The 19,952-nt window shown below is 41.5% G+C and overlaps 1 protein-coding gene across 7 annotated transcripts in view; it reads right to left on the reverse strand.

Annotated features, from left to right (window-relative positions):
• Positions 1-17,828, reverse strand: part of PALM2AKAP2 (PALM2 and AKAP2 fusion) — a 561,773-nt gene extending 543,945 nt beyond the window's left edge. For 2 of the 7 annotated variants that reach the window (XM_043965488.1, XM_043965460.1), the window contains exon 1: positions 17,319-17,741. In XM_043965488.1, coding sequence (XP_043821423.1) covers positions 17,319-17,363 — 45 coding nt within the window. In that variant the 5' untranslated portion in view covers positions 17,364-17,741. Of the gene's footprint in view, positions 1-17,318 lie in introns of all 7 variants that reach the window. The other 5 variants (XM_043965514.1, XM_043965480.1, XM_043965469.1 and 2 more) reach the window with 5 other exon arrangements.
• Positions 17,829-19,952: the final 2,124 nt, after the last annotated feature.

Below are 19,952 nucleotides of genomic sequence, written 5' to 3' on the forward strand. Positions count from 1 at the left end.
AGGCCAGATTTAAACTCAGGAAGATGAGCCTTCCTGACTCTAGGCCCGGAACTCTATCCACTACATCACCTAGCTGCCCTTGGTACATAGTATACAGTTAATAAATGCTTATTGATTGTTTGAATGACTGATAGTGATAGAGCCAAAACCAGAACCCAAATATTCTTTCTTTTTATTCTATTGTGCTAACTTATTCTTTTTGTTATATTGTGCTAACTTTTATATTTGCCTATCCTTTATTACCTTATTAACAGAGAAAAATATCACTTAAAGGGCAATGCACTCAAATCTATTTTTCCCCTTTCATTCCTTCAATAAATATTGACTGAAGATCTCCTATGTGGTGAGCACTGTGCTTTCTAAAAAATTAGACTAATTAGACCAAAAACTGAAAATCTTCTTAAAAACAAAACTCTATTCTAACTTGATAATATTCCATTTTTGGAAAGATAGAAATACCAGGGTTAAAGGACTAAAGATCAACTGTTGTAGGTTCAAGTTTTCCTCTTGTCCTGTTGATACCACCCTTCCTATGTTTTGAAACACTATAAGCTGATTTGGAAGCTAAGAGTATGAAAAACCCAATTTGACAATTTAAAGAATTCCAATAAGTAAAATGAGGCCAGGAATACTCTCCTTAGCTAGTGTGGCAAGATGTGGCTCCATCTACTAGAGGAGGACTGGTGAACGGGAAGATCCCATGAGATTAATGAATCTTTTTGCGGGGGGGGGGGGGGGGGGGCGCGGAGTGGAGCAATGAGGGTTAAGTGACTTGCCCAGGGTCACACAGCTAGTAAGTGTCAAGTGTCTGAGGCCAGATTTGAACTCAGGTCATCCTGAATCCAGGGCCAGTGCTTTTATCCACTGAGCCACCTAGCTGCCCCCAGAGATTAATGAATCTTTAGGGGTGACCTAATTAAACATGAAAGAAACTATATCAGCGCAGATGGCCACAGTCACTTCTGATAGGTAAATTCATAGATAGATAGATAGGGCTTCCTGGCCATGGATTGGTTAATTTGTAAAGCATACCTAAGTAGTTTTTGTTATTCTCGAGCATCAGGGAATGGACTTCTGATAGGTAGTAGGTCATTTGTGGAGAGTTAGCAGGTCCCAGCAGGACAGGCCACCCACTTGTACTTACGGAGAAAATGTATCCCAGGGATGGATGTGCTTATACACTTGGGTGCTTCCATTTGCAGAAGTTTATTTTCACTGTTTTTCTAGCTTTGACATCAATATATTGATTTGGCAAATTTTCTACAAGTGAGCTGGGTCGATCTTCTTTAAATCCCCAAACAAACCCATATCCTTCAATCCTTCCAGTCCCCAAACAGGGTCCCATAATTTTGGCCCATCTACTATTTGCCACCTTGGAATATCAGACTCTAAAACATGACACTTATCAAAAAAACTCTTGATTTTTATTTTTTTTTTAGTGAGGCAATTGGGTTTAAGTGACTTGCCCAGGGTCACACAGCTAGTAAGTGTTAAGTGTCTGAGGCCAGATTTGAACTCAGGTACTCCTGACTCCAGGGCCAGTGCTCTATCCACTGCGCCATCTAGCTGCCCCAAAACTCTTGATATTTTTAATCTCAAAACTGTCTACCTTAGCACCCAAGAAAACCCCATATCTACCATTAAAGGGGTTAAGGCTTTCAAACATGTTTTTCTTTTCAGAATAACTTTTTTTTGTTGTTGTTAACTCTCAACAAGTTTCAAATTTCAGGCTTGAATTTAAAAATAAAGTGAACACTCAAATGACTGTTTGGTTATAATTTAGAAGGCAAAAAATAACAAAAATCCCACCCACCTAGAATAGTAAGTAAAGCAATATAATTCAGCTAAAAGTGAAGGGAAGGCAAGAGTTGGCAAAGGACTGGAAAGACAGTTGATTTATTGAACACCTATAATAAGGCACACTAGTCTGAGGCAGCTGATGGGGAAGTGGATCAAGCACTGGCTCTGGAGTAAGGAAGATAGATCATATCCAACCAAGATACTTACTAGAGGGGCAGCTAGGTGGTCCAGTGGATAAAGCACTGGCCCTGGATTCAGGAGGACCTGAATTCAAATCCAGCCTCAGACACTTGACACTGTGTGACCCTGGGCAAGTCACTTAACCATCACTGCCCCACAAAAACAAAAATAAAAAAAGATACTTACTAGCTGTGGGATCTTGGGCAAGTTACTTAACCTCTGTCTGCCTCAGTTTTCTCAAATGTAAAATGTGGGTAATAAAAGCACTTACCTCACAGGGTTTTTGTGAGGATCAAATGAGAAAGCTATAAAGAGCACTTAGCACGTAGTAGGCACTATATAAATGCTTAAAAGGGAATAATTTATTCCCTTATAATAGCTCCCCCTAGTTGTTTTTATAGACTATACGTGTGTGTACCTGAATCTAGAACCCCAGGGATGCATGAAATGGATTATAAAAGGGGGAAGGGCCGTGATTGTTAGCATGACAGAGAGTACAACAAAAGGATGGGTAGACAGCAGATGTGATGCTTCAGCTGGGAGGGTATGTCTCCTCCATCTGGGACAAAGATGAGATTAGCCACCTCCTCTCCCAAAAGTCACTAATGACCCAATCACCAAATTCATGGCTTTATTTTTTTCAGTCCTCACCCTCCTTGGCCTCTCTACAACTTCAGGGACCCTGCTGATCAATTCTGCCTACTTTCTATACTCTCTCCCTTAGCCTCAAAGGCACCAGAATCTCAAAACTCTAGCAATCCTCGAGTGAAGCTTTCTCTACTTTCCCTTAAACTGATTTCCCCTCTTTATTTCAATATTTCTGGCTATAGCTCCATCTAGTCTCACATGACTGAAATATGATTATCTTTGACTCTTCCTTCTTTCTTACTTCTTCTATCCGATCAGTTACAAAGTCCTGTCAGTTCCATCCTGCAAAATCTTTCAAATCTTCTCTATATACATCTACTGGAATCACCCAAATGCAAGCCATAATTTACACCTGCCTAAGATATTAGAATAGCTTCTTCTTTTTTTTTTTTTTTGGTGAGGCAATTGGGGTTAAGTGACTTGCCCAGGGTCACACAGCTAGTAATTGTTAAGTGTCTGAGGCCAGATTTGAACTCAGGTCCTCCTGAATCCAGGGCCGGTGCTCTATCCACTGCACTACCTACCTGCCCCAGAATAGCTTCTTAATAGATCTTCTTGCCTTAATTTTCTACCCCCTCCAATCAATCCTTCATATCATGGCCAGAAGAATTTTTCTTATTCACAGAACTAGTCCAGTTATTCCTCAAAAATCTTGTAGCTCCCTCTTGTCCATCAAATAAGATTCAAGCTCCTTCTGCTGGGCATTCAAATTTCTTCACAATATGGTACCACTGTACTGTCAACTCCATGCCAGTCTTATTTTCTAGTACTTCTCATTATGGAATAGGATATATAAGGACAGTCATTTCTACTATGAGATGACAGATGTATTCCCAAAAAGGACTTCACTATGCAAAAATATACAAATAAAAAACACAGAGTTTATGGGGGAAATGGGATTAGGGGTACAATACTCCAGACTTTGTTGGTGACATATTTAAAAAAAGATAAGAACTTAATAAACACAGTTGTATATGTATTAAATGGTTAAGAAATACACAAATAATACAATAAATGGTAGCTGTCAGATGGCTGTTTGGCCTGCACCCTAGGTTGTATGACCAAGTTGGTCCTCCAGTGGGTCACAGAAGGATTGCAGCTTGCAATTTAGTGAAGTGATACCGTTTTCTGAGTCTTCTCTGTTTCTCACAGAAGAAACTGAACAGAAGCAAACTCAATCTTGTTATGTTCCATGGGGCAGCTAGGTGGCGCAGTAGATAAAGCACCAACCCTGAATTCAGGAGGACCCGAGTTCAATTTTGACCTCAGACACTTGACACTTACTAGCTGTGTGACCCTGGGCAAGTCACTTAACCCTCATTGCCTTGAAAAACAAAACAAAACAACAACAATTTTGTTATGTTCCAAATGTTTCCAAATACATCAATCGGGTTGAAACACATTGGCATTTTCAAAGCAAGCATTATAGCAGAACTGACTATACTCTATACTCCAACCATATTTGAGTACTCCGGATTCTCTTGAAAATACCTTGAACTTTCCCACGACTCTACTTTGGATCCTGTTGTTCCCTATGCTTGTCATGGTCTCCACCCTAATCTGATGATTGCCTACCCTCCCTTTTGAAGTCCACCTCAAAGGCCACTTCTTCCTGACCTACCCCATACCCCAAGAGTGATGAATTTTGTTCTTTGGATTTTTTATTTTGCATCATGTTTGGTTTTTCAATTTGCTTTTTTTTTTTTTTTTTTTTTTTAGTGAGGCAATTGGGGTTAAGTGACTTGCCCAGGTTCACACAGCTAGTAAGTGTTAAGTGTCTAAGGCCAGATTTGAACTCAGGTACTCCTGACTCCAGGGCCGGTGCTCTATCCACTGCACCACTTAGCTGCCCCTTTCAATTTGCTTTTACACCTTTTTAACACATCAATGATAAATTGCTGTAGGAACCTAGAGAAAAAGTGGAAAACCTCAGGGATTTGGATTTAGGAGATATATGTCCAGGTTATCAAACTCATTATAATAGTACTAATGGTCATACCAATCAATTTCCTCAACAGTAGAATGGGAATTCTACAGATTCTATTAGGGAAGCTAGGTGACACAGCAGTCCTAGTCAGGATGATCTGAGTTCAAATCTCAGACACTTACTAGCTAGGTGATCCTGGGCAAGTCATTTCACCCTGTTTGCCTCAGTTTCTTCATCTGTAAAAATGAGCTGGAGAAGAAAATGGCAAACCACACCAGTATCTTTGCCAAGAAAATTCCAAATGGAGTCAAGAAGAATTGGACACGACTGAACGACAACATAATGAGGACAATAACACATACCCCTTAACTCGGGAGACAGTTGTGACCAAAGCCCTTGGTAAATCATAAAGCACTTTGTAAATGTAGTTTACTGTTACCACTGAGAGGCTGCATGGCGCAACAGATGGCCTCAGGATGATCTGGGTGCAAGTTCTACTCTGACACATACTAGTTATCTGAGCAAATTATTTCTCAGTGCAAAGGCAATTCTCAAAGATTATAAATTGCCAAACAACTGCCAATTTGCATTGGTAGGAGTTCTTCCTCACCCAAGAGTATTCTATGTCCAACAAAAGGATAGCTTCAACCATCCTCCCCCAACAAAAAAAGAAATTCTTATTACCATTGTACAGTGCTTTCACTATCAGCTCCATGAGGGTCGGTACTATGTCTTATTTAAGCTTACTACCTCCTGGAGCACGCAACATAATGCTCTGCATACAACAGGTACTTAATAAATGCTCACTGGAACCAAAATGAATCTTTGACCATCTGAGGTGCCTGACCTCCACCCATTTAGCATTCCCAGGATGTCTGCTAACATTTTTGCTGAAGCATTTAACACATGGAACTTCAAGGCTTACAATAATCTTTTCCGAAACTCAAGCTCTTGCTGGCTTGTTGCTAAATCGCCACACCACTCCTGGCCATAAGACTAGGCCAACTGGCAGCTGTAACTATTAGAAATAATACCTTGAACCTATTCTCAGCTCTGCCATCTTGACTGTTCCCCGGGGAGCCTAATAAACGAACACAGTCAAATGGCTCAAAACCAGAATCAATTCAATAAGTACATCTTGGTTCAAGGGTTCTTAACCTTCTTTGTGGCACGGATACCTCTGACAATCTGGTGAAGCTGAGTCCTTTCTCAGGAAAATGTTTTGAAATGTACAGGATTACAAAGGAAATTATATTGAAATAAAAATGCAATTTTTAAAATTCCTTTCCTTCTTTCCTTCTTTCCTTCTTTCCTTCTTTCTTTCTTTCTTTCTTTCTTTCTTTCTTTCTTTCTTTCTTTCTTTCTTTCTTTCTTTCTTTCTTTCTTTCTCTTCCTTCCTTCCTTCCTTCCTTCCTTCCTTTCTTTCTTTCTTTCTATCTTTCTTTCTTTCTTTCTTTCGGTGGGGCAATGAGGTTTAAGTGACTTGCCCAGGGTCACACAGCTAGTAAGTGTCAAGTGTCTGAGGCCAAATTTGAATTCAGGTCCTCTTGAATCCAGGGTGGATGCTTTATCCACTGCACCACCTAACTTGCCCCCACAATTTTTTTTTGGTCCGACTTCATAGACCCCATTCTTCCCCTGAAATCTTAGGAGTTCTTGTTCTAGATGTGGATAATTTCAACAACTTCTTCTTTTAATGTAGTTCTACACAGATCTAGCATCTTCTAAAAATTATTTCCTAAGTCAAAAGACCAATGCAATAGGGCAGCTAGGTGGCTCAGTGGATAGAGCACCGGTCCTCGAGTCAAGAGGACCTGAGTTCAAATCTGGCCTCAGACACTTGACACTTACTAGCTGTGTGACCCTAGGCAAGTCACTTAACCCCAATTGCCTCACACACACAAAAAAAGACCAATGCAACAGAATGTAAGCCCCTTGAAGACGATGAGCTATGCCTTTTTAAAATCTCTGTACCCTCATTGCTCTACACACAGTAGGCATTTAATAAATGTTTGATGAATTGAAAGAACTTTTAAAATTTTTTCTCTAAATTATATTTTCTGTTTGAACATTGAGATACTTAGCAATTGGCAGAGGGGATAAAGGGCAATTGTTGGAGTCAGGAAGCCTGGGGTCATGCTTCTGGCACATATCTGTATATGACCAGCATCCTATTAAGACTATAAGTTACAGGCAAGTTGAATCTGCACTAGTGGAGAGAGTGTCTACACTTTCTAAACCAGGAATTCCTCAAATTGATGAATCTTACTTCCCACCCTTCCACCCCTGAAATGTGAATTAGTTGAGTAACCTACAGTAATGCTACTGATTACAGGAAAAACCACAGGGTTAGAAGATATTGCCTGCTACTCCGCTGATTCACAAACATTCTGATTTCAAAATTTCTCGTAATTTTTGTTATGTACACAACTTGATTTTGTCCCACATTTGAAGTGTGTTGCCAAGCCAACGTGCAGGGATCTTTTATTAATCCAAACTAGAAGCATACGGTTAGAGTTAAAAGGAGAAGATTTCATTTGGATTCCTTGCCTTAGTTTACATTATTGGCTTAAACCTCTTATCTAGGCAAAAATGTGGCTATCCCAGAATTGGTTGCCATTGAGGCTCTTGGATGACTTTGTGCAACTCTGCCTCATTTAAATCCAACTCAGGAACAAGTCAAGACATCATCCAGTCACATCACTGGTCCTCTTCTAAAATGAAGAACAAACAACACTCCAGGGATAAAAAACCCACTTCTCCTCAAGACTGCTATTCCACTGTTAGATAGTTTTAATATCTTTTACTGAACCAAGTTCTGCTTTTGTCAACTCTCATTTTCAATTCAATTCCATAAACATTTATTAATTATGTGACAGGCACTGTGCTAAGCTGATATGAAGGGGGGGAGGAGACAGTCCCTGCTCTCAAAGAGCTTATAATCTAATAGTGGAAGACAACACATAAAAGAAAGCTAGGAGGGATGGAGTAACAGGGTGCGCCCAGCACGGGACATCATGTTTAGTTCAAACTAAGCACATCTATAGATGGAAAATAGAGAATTAGCTGAAAGTCAAGATCCTAGCCCTTTATAAAGAAAGGCCTTGGGATGAGTTTGATGCCCTACCCTCCAGTCCTCCAACCAGGAGAGGAGGCTGAGGGAACCGAGAAGGTGTTGAGTATCCCAAATTGAACTCATCAGTATGATGCTGAGATTTCAGGTAACCAGCTTCTCCTGTGTGAAGTATAACGCTCTTGGAGTCCAAACCAAGTACAGTACGGGTTTGGGAAAGAGTAAGTGTCCCCACTGTCAAAACAAGGAAGACAATACAGTCTGCACGCTATACGATGGTGAGCTTGATTTTGATTCTAGGGACAATTCTTGAAGAAATATTTTAAAAGATGGTTCATGAATATCTAGTTCATCCATTAGGCCATTTTGTCATCTGTGCTACTGCCATGAATTGGGATAGTGGCACACTAGATTTCACCATCATGCCCAAGTAGTTCCACTTTAATCATTAAGAATTCTGAATTTTGAAAAAAGAACTGTGGATTCTGAATGCAGATTGAACCATACTGTATTTTACTTTTGGTTTTTGGTTTTTTAAGGTTTTTTCTTTTGTTCTGATTCTTCTTTCACAACATGACAAATGCAGAAATATGTTTACTGTGATTGTACATATATAACCTATATTAGATTGCTTTCTGTTGTGGGGAATGGGGAGGGAAGTGAGGGAGGGAAAAAAATTTGGAGCTAAAAATCTTATGAAAATAAATGTTGAACATTATCTTTACATGTAACTGGAAAATAATAAAATACTTTTATGATTTAAAAAAAGAAAATCATCCTTTTTATTTGTAAAAAGAAAAAAATTCTGAATTTCCTCTGACTGACCACAAACCCCTTTCAATTAATTCGCCTCTGACCTCTTCTCTCCTATGCTATATCTTGAAACTCCATGACCTCATCTCCATTCTCTCCTTTATTGTAGTCTCTGATGAACAAGTGGCCCATCTCTTCACCAAAGCCAAGTCCTCTATTTGTACCCTTGACCCTATTCCCACCAGTCTCCTCTGACAAATTGGCCCCACAATCACAGCCTTCCCTCTGTAATCTTCAGTCTCTCCTTATCTACTGGCTTTTTCTGTGTTGTCTACTATAGTCATGCCCAGGTCCCACCCCACCCCCATTGTGTGTGTGTGTGTGTGTGTGTGTGTGTGTGTGTGTGTGTGTGAGGCAATGGGGGTTAAGTGACTTGCCCAAGGTCACACAGCTAGTAAGTGTCAAGTGTCTGAGGCTGGATTTGAACCCAGGTACTCCTGAATGCAGGGCTTGTGCTTTATCTACTGTGCCACCTAGCTGCCCCCCTCCACTCCCATTCTTTAAAAAAATCCAAAAGCCTCATTTCTCTCTATCATTCTATAGTCATTATCCTCACTAGTATAGTCAAGTTCCTAGAAAACCTTTTCTACATACATTCACTTCTCACTTGTTAGGGGGAAATTTCTAGCTAGTCTGTCTAAAATATCTAATGAGTGGTTGCCAATAAATTATAAGCTTTAGCAAGAGTTAGACTTTTAAGCATTTATTAGGGAGAATAAGAATTTGGTAAAGCGAGAGAGAAAGGCCTACATTCATCTATCTATTAAAGGGAGAGCGCATTTCTAGCTCCGCTCTCCACCAGAGTCCACAGGAAAGAGAGCGAGTCAGAGCGCCAGGCTCTCCCCTTCTTCCTCCCACAAGCAAACATCACTTCCTGACGCCAAAGAAAAGACGCATGGTCTGGCCCTCAGAGACCTTCACCTCCTGGCAGAGCTTTTCTACAGTAAGTCTCCATCAGGTTGCGTCATTCCAATCGTTACACACTCCTCCACTTTTTGCCGTATAGCCAAACTTCATCACTGTAACTGCTCTTTCCAATCTTCCAAGTTACCAGCAATCTCTTAACTGCTAAATCCAATAACCTTTTCTCAGTGCTCATCCTTTTTGGCCTCTCTCTAGCATTGGTCACTTTTAGCCTTCCTTTCCTCCTAAGTACTCTTTCTTCTTCGAGTTTTCATGACTTATCTCCTTTCTTGTTCTCTTCCTTCCTGTCTGACCACTCCTTCTCAATCTCCTTTGCTGGATCCAAATCCATGTCGCAAATGTTTTCCTCAAGGTGTTGTCCTGGGACCTCCACTATTTGTTCTTGACATTCTTCTCTTGTTGATCTTATCAGCTCCTGTGGGTTCAATTATCATCACTATACAGATGATTCCCAGATGAATTTATCCAGCCTCAGTCTCTCTCCTGAACTCCTGTCCCATACCAACTGCCTTTTAGATATTTCCAACTGGATCTCATAGGCATCTCAAACATGGGTTTGCTAGAGACAGAACTCATCTTTTCCCCCAAGTGCATCACCTTCCTAACTTCCTTCTTTCTGCCAATAGCAACACCATCCTTCTGGTTATCTGGGTCTGCAATGTCCCATTCAACCTCCACTCTACTTTTTCTATCCAATCAATTGCCAAATTTTGTTGATTCCACGTTCACAACATTTCTTACATCTTTCTTTTTCTCACCACTCACAAAACACCTAACCAAGTATGGGCTCTCATCCCTTCTTACCATGGACTACCACAATAGCTTCCTAATTAGTGTCTACACTTGAAGTGTCTCTTCTCTCCAATTCACTTTCCACAGACCTGAGAAAGTGATATTCTTAAAACACTGATTTAAACATGTTTCCCATGCTCAAAAATCTCTAGTGACTCTAAGATAAAATACAAACTTCTGTGTTTGTCAGATAAAGCTGCTAACAATTTGGCTTCAGCCTACCTTGCTGGTATTATTACTATACCATAATATATTATGGAATCTACCTATTCCACAACATACTCTGTGGTTCAACCAAACTAGTTGACTAGCCTGTCCGTCTCTCTTTCTCTGTCTCTCCCTCCTCTCTCTCCTTCCCTCCCTCCCTGTCCTCCTCTGTCTCTCTCCTTCCCCTCTCTCCCTTTCCTCCATCTCTCTTTCCCTCCACCCTCCCCATCTCCTCTCCTCTCCCTCCATCCTCATCCTCCCCCCCACCTCATTCCATTTCTCTGTGATACACCTTTTTACAGTCTATCTGTCCTCAACATGACTGAAATGAACCCCCACCTCATCTCTGCCCATTAAAATCTCTGCCTTCCTTCCCTCAACCCAATGAACTTATACTTTTCTGCATAAATGTTTGTGTTTATTTATTTATCAACAATTTGGCAAAATTTTATCAAGTGGCTGCTATACTCAAGTAACTGGGAATAAAAAGATAGAGTGAGACAGCTCCTGTATTCAAAAAGCTTAGAATATAATGGGGAGATAAGAACTGGATGCAAACAAGCTCTCTTCCACATGACAGTCTTTCCAATATATGAAGACAGCAATCAAATTCCCATGGTTTTGCTCTTTGCATCACTCTTTTCCTTTTCCTGTCCATGTGGTAGTGGAAGGTACCAACCTAGGTGCTGTGAGAGGCAGCAAGGTATGATGAAGAAAACACTAACCTTGGAGCCAGAAGACCATAGTTTAGGTTCTAAATTTGCCACTTCTGAGTTGTGTTACCAGGGGTAAAGTCATCTCGTCTTTTTAGACCTCAGTTTCCCCTAAGAACCATTCAAACTCACTGATAGGGCAAAAATCCCATAAGCAAGAGCAGTGATAAAAATGCTGATAGCACCAGGGAATAGTAGTGCCAGGTAACTTGGAAACTGAAACATTCACATCTCCTGAGAATTGGCTTTGAGAATTGACTTTCTTCTAAATGCTGCCAAAACCTAATCAATACATACTTAGCTTTGGTTGATTTCAGATGGCAGCTATGATTCTCAGTGCACCACAGAGTTCACTGTGGTCTTTGCTCCCAGCAGGCTCAGGGCTGGAATGTTGAGATGCATGTTTCTCATGTATCAAGATTGCAAACATCCAGCAAGGTTAGAATTGCAAACCCTATTCTCGCTTTGTGCATTGTTCCCATTGCTTGTCTTCTTTGAGGACAATTAAACTACTAAATTAAATATTTATATGAACTCTGGATACTTACTACTGTCCAACCACAAAGTATCTAAAGTCGCCTACCTGTCTTCATGTTCTTCACAATGGTCAAAAATCAGTCGCTTCAATAAAAAATGTTCCCTAACCTACTGAGATGCTTACTCAAAACAAAAATAACTTTTTGGTCTAAGGAATTTTTTTGAATTATCCTTTTTTCTTATGATTTATAAAACGTTTTCATTTGAACAAGAATTAGAATAAGAATACTCTTTTCTTGCTGAACTATCACCCTGGTCATATATTAAATAAGTAGTCCCAATACTAATCAGAAAAACATTAAAATGAGACAAACCTTATTTTTCTAAAAAAAATTTAAAACTTTTATTCACCAGTTCCTTGCTCAACAACTTTGCATATCTCCCTATTTCCTAGCCTAGTGAATTCAAATTCTTCTGTATACTATTTTGACTAACTACCCTTATCTCTATTCCTTTTTTCCCATTTATTGTTACTCATCAACAGCCCTGAATCTACACTGATTTTTTTTTACATTTCCAGATTTCTCATTCCTTTCACCTGCAAAGTCTTCTCCCATCCTTTCTGCTAGTTCATTGGACTCTTATCCTTTAAAAATAATACTTGGGCATCTAGATGGTACACTGGATAAAGCACCTGCCCTGGATTCAGGAGGACCTGAATTCAAATCTGGCCGCAGACACTCAACACTTACTAGCTGTGTGACCCTGGGCAAGTCACTTAACCCTCATTGACCTGCCACAAAAACAAAATAAAACAAAACAAAAAAATAATACTTACCTGTTGAAAGCCTTCCTTGATTAACACTATCCACCTTTATACTTTATATTGCCTCAGCACTTACTCATATAGGTCTGAGATCTCCTTGATGTGGAGATTCTCTCCAACCCCAACATGTTCATGCCTATCTATCCCACAAGCCTCTTGTCCATCCCCTCCCATGTCTGCCACAGGGATTCCATGCAATGTTCTGGGAAGTATTCCTCACCTTCTCTTGACATTGCAAAGATACCAGCGGAGCACTTGAGCTTTGCCTTGCTCTTAGCCCAGCTCCATTTTCACTTTGATATTTCTTTCTTTTTTTTTCCAAGTGTCTGAGGACGGCTTTGAACTCAGGTCCTCCTAAATTCAGGGCCAGTGCTTTGTCCACTGCGCCACCTAGCTGCCCCTTAATATTTCTTTTGGATGACATCCTTTACTCCACTTCTCCTCGGAACGTATTGTCCATCTTACACTATATCCACTGCCTTTGGGTGATACTCACTTTCAATTTTTTACAGATTGTAGTGTTCCATGACAGGCAATCGTACAACAAGAGCACTGGATTTGGAGTTGAAGGGGCTGAGTCAAGATCGGAGCTCTGTTGTATAAATTGTATAAATGTGGTATAAATTGGCTCCAAATTAAAGCTTAAGCACACCCACATTCTCAAGCTTTATTCATCTGTTATAAGCCAAAGGGCATTACAGCCTGGATGTTCATGAATTTTTCCCCAGAATGCATTTTCCCAAGTTGACCCCAAGGCTATATCATAACTCAATGGAGGAAGGGAGAAGCAGGTTAATTTTGGATCCGGTGGAATGGGAATGCTTTTGTCATCCTTTCTCAAAGCTCAGACACCACACTTCCTTCCCTACATTTGGTTTCCATTTGGTCTCAGTGGCCTCTTCAAAATGCAAACGTTATTCATTAAGATACAACTGACATTGGACGGTTTACATCCACTGAACCAATTCTTGGAATATTTGTAACAGGATGTGGGCCCCCAGCTTACCACTAATACCAGTGGGCTTCATGGTTTCCTCATGCCAACGGTACATGTCAGGCTGCTTAGTAGTGTTCTAACTTCATCCCTCAGGAATTCTGAATCGCCCACACTGCTCATGGGGAAAAGAAGATACAGACATGGTATCCAAAGACACTTTCTTGGCCCGAGACTCTTTGGGGCTCCTTCCGTACTTAGACTATCTAATCTTTCGTGTCTAAAACAAGGAAAGGTAATCATAAAGCCCCCAGCTGAAGAGAGATAGCAAAGAGAACAGTGGAGGCCCTCTGTTGATTATCTCCAACACATTCTGTCTCTAGCTTGTTTGCGCACAGTTGTTTGCATGCTGTCTCCCCCCATTAGACTGTAAACTCCTTGAGACCAGGGACTGTGCTAAGCACAATGCCTAGCATATAGCAAGTGTTTAATAAATGTTTGTTGCTTGATTGACTAATTGGACAAAATGGATTTTTAAGTGATCTTGCTTATGTGATTTCCAATCCCTCTTGGTTTTGGCAAGAAATAAAGATAAGAATAATCCATTTCTGGCTTCCAGATAAGAGACTCAAGCTGAAAAACTCAAATAGAGCACAATAAAAAAAATTTTGGAGACAGTTGGAGCAGAGTAGAAGATGGAGAAGGACTGGTTTGCTTGGAAATTAAAATTGTCCAAGACCATGAGATCATTGTAGGACCATATGTTTAAGGCTATATGGGAACTTAGAAATTATTTTGTGTAATCCCCTCATTTTACAGATGAAGAAATGGAGGATGAATTAGTGAGGTGAATTGTTCAGTCACCATGTGACCCGATTATTTTAGGTAACATGACTATCTGTTATTTCACAGCATTAGTTATCACAGTGCTAAATCTCCCCCATGCCAGTTGGTATTTACAGATAATCTCCCTTCTTCTACTAGTGTCTTATACAGAACAGGTGCTTAAGAAATACAATATTTGTTTGTGAATCTGTCATAATCATAAAGCACTCACCTAGGGGGCCTCCAGTACCCGCTTCCTATCTCTTACCACTTCAAACTGGGCTCTGAGTCCATAGCACCGGGTGCTGGTACCCTGTCTGAGCTGATAAAGGAAAGTGCTCCTGCCTCAAGAACCTGAGGAAATCTATGTAACATCATTCCAGATGATAGGGATTTCTTCTCACACTTCCATCTTAATCTTGAATATTTATGGAAAACGTTAAAGTTTTGCAGAGGGCTTTTACATATGTTATCACATTTAGTCCTCACCACAACCCTGTAAGGTAGGCACTATTTTACAGATAAAGAAACTGAGGCTGAGAGAGGGTAAGTACCTTGCCCAGAATCACACAGCTAATAAGTCAGAATTCAAACGCAGGTCTTCTTGATTCCCAGCTCAGAAATTTTATTAACTACACCACCTAGCTGCCTTTATTTTTCCCTGGGGAGCTCTTCCAGTATCCGGGGTCCTGGAGATAAGGCTTGAGGCAGGGAAGGTGGAAGGATACCCCTATTCCTCTGCAAGTCTGGGCATAAGGAGGGAAACCCTCTCCTTTAGGCTGTATTTGCATCGAGGAAGTATGCCCCTGAGAATAGGGGTGGCAGAAAACAACCCGGTGAGGGGTTCTAAACCTTTTTGGGGTCACTGAGCCCTCTTCCAGTCTGGTGAAACCTATGAACCTCTTCTCAGAATGTTTTGAAAAGCATTCAACAAAATTCATGGGCTTATAAAGAAAAACAATCATACCAAAAAAAAACAGTTATTAAACAATATTCTTTTAAAAGTTCACAGACCCCAGGTTAAAAACCAATGAAACTAGATAATGAGGTCCCAGAGCCTACAGCCCAAAATGATGTAATCTTCCTCCACAGTGCCACACTGACAGCAATCCTGGAAAGTATAGGACATGTATTTGTCAAAATCTGTCGATTTGCTTATTTGCAATTGACACTGACAAGCCTCCAGATCTACTCACAAAGAATTATAAAGGCACAAGGGATATCCATATTCTTACAAAATATGTGTGTATAGGTTTATATACATAAACAGATATAGAAGATATATATGTATACATATGTGTGCACATATGTATACATACACACACACACACAGAGGAAAATCCTCAAAGATTGTGCCAAACTCCTTCCTAAAGTAACCCTAGCTGCCACTGCTCAGATTAGTCAGTCACATTTTGAGACACTTGGCACAAGAAGACCTGCACTGCCTCTCTCCATGTGCAGAAAGCCTGTCTTTAAATGGGCGCCAGCTTTTGCTTAGCCATTCACCGAAGGAAACCGGGATGCCAAGTCAGAAATGTGACAGCTATGTGAAGGAAGCCCTCAGCAGAAGCCTGGAGCATCTATCACCAGAGGCTCTATCTAGGATGCCTGTAACTCACTCAGTTCTCTGTGCCTCAATGCCAACTCCAGTTACAGCCTCCTATTATGCCATTGATAACAAAACATCAGCTATCTACATGGCACCACGATTTGAATATCCCTTTTCTTATCAAGGGCATGACATACTGGCAACACTGGCTTGCTATGGAGTCTTGAAGCCATGAGTGACTTCATGCGCCATACATAATGACATAGCTTATTGAGTTCTGGAGGCCCCAGTTTTCAGAAATTTTCAGGTTAGGTATTGTTGGAGGTGACCCTCTCAATTTAACCAGTGGCATCTCAGAGCAGAATCTGAGTTTCAAGAGTTAGGAAGGAAGACTTTCAATCTCACAAAGCCTCTCTTCATGCCAGAGGTCTTAAAGAGAAAAAACAGCATGGCCCTAATGCCCCTTTCCATCAGAGACATGGCTTAAAACCTGCTGGAGGGGGAAAAGAAAAACTTAAAAAAAACCAAACCATACCTTGCTGGCAAAGTACCACCCCCTACTCCCCTCCAGTAAATTTATATTTTCCCCCAAGAAACTTTGGGGCAGAAGACATATTTAATCCACTCTCCGTCTGGCAATTCTACTGTGCTAGGATGTTATTAGACCTATTTTTTCTTTCTTCCCTATAAGAGCAGTAATCATTCCCTCATCTACAAGGGAAATATATAATCCAGCTGTGGCCTTTATAGTAAAAACACAACATCTGTTGATCATTGGTAACACTGGTCTAAGGGAGGCTAAAATCTCGACAGATTTAGGCATTTTAAGACCCAAGTAGCACATTCAGCGACCCTATATTGCACAAGTTTTTTGAACGGACATCTGAACTTTGCCAAAAGGCATTGCCTTGAACCCAGTTAGACGAGGTGTCTAGAATATCCAAGCCCTAGGACGGAAACTGCTTTAAGATCACCCCCAAATCCCAGGAGCTCTAAGCTGTGGCCAAGCGTGGGCCATTTTATAAACTGGATTTTCCCCCCCTTTCGTGTGCCCTTTTTTCATATGACACCAGCAAAGGGGAGGTGAGGCTCAGGGCTTCCAACCGCATCCAGACATTTAGCTCAGTGAGATAGTAGCATTCTACTCTAGCAGTTTGGGGAGCCACATACTTTTTTAAACCTTTAGCTGAGAGAATGGCAGGGAAAGTAAAATCACCCTCTAATTCAGTTTCCCCACCCTCCGAGTCCATAAAGCAAAGATATTCCTGGGCACGGCATGAGAACATTTTTAAACCATTCCATTCTTTCCCTTCCCGTCGCCCATCAGTCCTTAAATAAGACATCTCCTTTCTAACCCCTGTACTAATTGCTCTTAATTCACCCCCATTCACATCCCCAGTGCCAAGCACACTTTAGTTTTATATGGGTGCATATAGATAGAAACATGCATGTGCTGACCTTTATGCACACGTCTAAAGAAAAAGGCAAAGCGAATCCTTGGAAACTTCTTTTTTCAAGAGCATGCCAATGCAGCTACTGCGCCGGAATGCTCCCCCCCTCCCCAACCCCGAAACTCAAGGTCCCCCTCCATTGCCAGACAATAGAGCAAGTAAAATGAAACTAGACTTACAGCGATGGCTTGCAGCCTTTCCTTGTGCAATTCTGCCTCCGCCATCCTAGAGAAGAGGACACGGGAAGGGGAAGAAAAAAAAAAGAAGGGGGAAAAAACACCGCAGTCACCAGGAGAAACTGAGTTGCAGCGTAGGGTATTTTCGCACCGAGCCCCGGCACTGCTGCAAGGAGAAGCCCCGGGCCCCTGGCAGGCACCGCAGTCGACCTGAGCAAGCTCACGGCAAGCTCATTTTCGTCACTGGACCATCGCCTCTTGCCCGTCTCCCAGCTGTACTGCTAACTGCATTTCAACGCGGCTTCTGTGTTCCGATGCTGTCACACAAGCCATGGATGTGGGCTGGGAGCAGCTGAGCAGAGGGAGAGCTTGCATGGCTAGGATGGTTTTTTTTTTTTTTTTTGCCCTGACGTCTCAGCTTATTCGCTCCGCCTCTGGGGTGTTGGGTCACAACAGGAGTTGAACATCAAGAGAACGCATAGTAATCAGAACCTGCATGAATGCAGGGGTATGAGACAGCTGTAGGATTGCAAGTCTCTGATGAAGTGCGGGGGCTGGGGAGGCGGGGAGGGGGGGGGGGGAGAATAGAACTCGCCAGACAAATTCCTTTGAAAAGGATTCGGTTCTTTAAAAAAAAAAAAATGGCTTGTTTGGGGATCAAACTGCAGTCGGGGACAAATAACGGGGAACGTAACGGGCGGCTACTGCCGTACAAGGGACGTTAGGACGCGGCAGTTGGTGCATGAAAATGTAATACTGGGCTTAACTTCAGAGCAGGAATGTGGTCTGGGCTATTCTGGGTATGGATGGATTGAGGAGTGCTGCACAGCTGGGTGGAGCGGGGCGGGGTGGGTTGGGGTGGGGTGAGGGAACCCTCTCTGGGCAGGATCCCCGGGGGCTGAGGAGTCAGCATCCTTGCAATCGTGTATAGCATTGGGTTACATGTGTGTGGCATGCCCTGCCCTGTGGACTTTGCAGCAGACAGCGAAGGCTTCCCTCAGCCGCCTTTGGCTTTGTATAAATTTGCTTTTAGGAGGCTCGCCGTGTTTATTATGTTTCCTCTCCTTCCTCGGCAGTAACCCGGGCTTGAAAGTCAAGCGAGTTTCTGGATGCCCTTCCCTCGGCTTCCTGAGGCTGTGCTCCTCGGCCCTTCTTTTCTTGCTCTCCCAAGTAAGGTTTCACGTTTATGGCTCTAGATGAGCTAGTACTCCACGTTGAAAACTACCCCTCTGCAGTGTCCAAAAGAATACTGGGCTCAAACCCAACAAAATTATTGACCTAGTGTTTACCCAAGGCTTGGAAAGAGCAAAGGGTGCAAAGTGCGGGAATCTACAGGGCACACATGCCCTGAGATACTTGTTCCCTTGGCTAATTCGGTTGGTTTGTTTTTGGGGGAACTTTTTTTTGGTCTTGTGCCAGTTATTGTTTAGGCTAGTCTTTATCAAAATTTGCTTTTACTGTCCCCGAAGGCTCTTCTCTTCAGCTTTTGAAATGTTTTATTTTGCACAGGCTGTCCTCACAACAGTCTCCCTGGCAGGCTGCAATGTACTACGTCCTCGAGTCCACTTCTTAGAATCTCTGGTTTCTTAGTTTAACTCAAGTACTGGAGCAGCTAGGTGGTGCAGTGGATAGAGCACTGACCCTCAAGTTGGGAGGATCAGAGAGAGTTCAAATATCACCTCAGACACTAACTAGCTGTGTGACCCTGAGCAAGTCACCTAACCCCAATTTCCTTAAAAACAACCAGGGCCATCTCCAGTCCTGCATGTATGGATGTATGGATGTATGGATGTGTACATATGTATATATACACATATATATACACACACACATATATACATACATACATACACAAGAACACAAACATCTATATATTTTGCCACTAGATCCAGTTGGCTCTGGAGAAAGTAAGGTTGGTTGCACACCCCTACCTCACTTACTGCATGCAAGTCATAATATCACCCCTTTTTGGGAAGCCATATATGCTGTCTCCCAAAATAAGCAGACAAAGCAGTTTGAGTTTTTTATATTTGTACCCCCAGCAACTTGCACAATGCCTGGCCCACGATAGGTGTCTAATAAATGCTTGTTGATTGATTATTAATAAGGAGTGGGGATGGATATTATTAGTAAATACTAATCAACTTAATAAATAACATGAGAGGATGTCATAGGTAAAGTAGAGGCTGTTGGGGGGGCAGGAAAGAGCTTTTAAGAAGTTAGTTTTGGAATTGGTAACTTCTAAATTTTGCTGAGTATGATTTATTATGAATAAAATTAGAGTAGGCCTTGGGTTTAAATGAAGAAATTAACAGCCCCAAATATAAAGGTTTGTAGTCTTTTTAACCTTTAACACAGACAAGGTTATTCTAGGCAAATAGATAGATTATCTGGTATTCTTAGAATACTTCCATGACAGGACTTTGTTATCTTGGTGTTGGAGCCCCTGAAAACCATTCCAATGACAGCATTTCCTGCCTGATGAGTTGCTAATTCCAGCTTACAAATCAACACTTTCATTCTATAATCCATTTGTTCTTAGTCATGGTTAGTAGGGTTTGTTAATGCTCACATTTGTGGGTGTGGGATAAGGCTTACCATAAAAAACCACACAAAAAAACCCACTGACCAACTTAA

This window comes from Dromiciops gliroides, chromosome 1, assembly GCF_019393635.1.
Source record: "Dromiciops gliroides isolate mDroGli1 chromosome 1, mDroGli1.pri, whole genome shotgun sequence".
NCBI classification, from domain to species: Eukaryota; Metazoa; Chordata; class Mammalia; order Microbiotheria; family Microbiotheriidae; genus Dromiciops; species Dromiciops gliroides.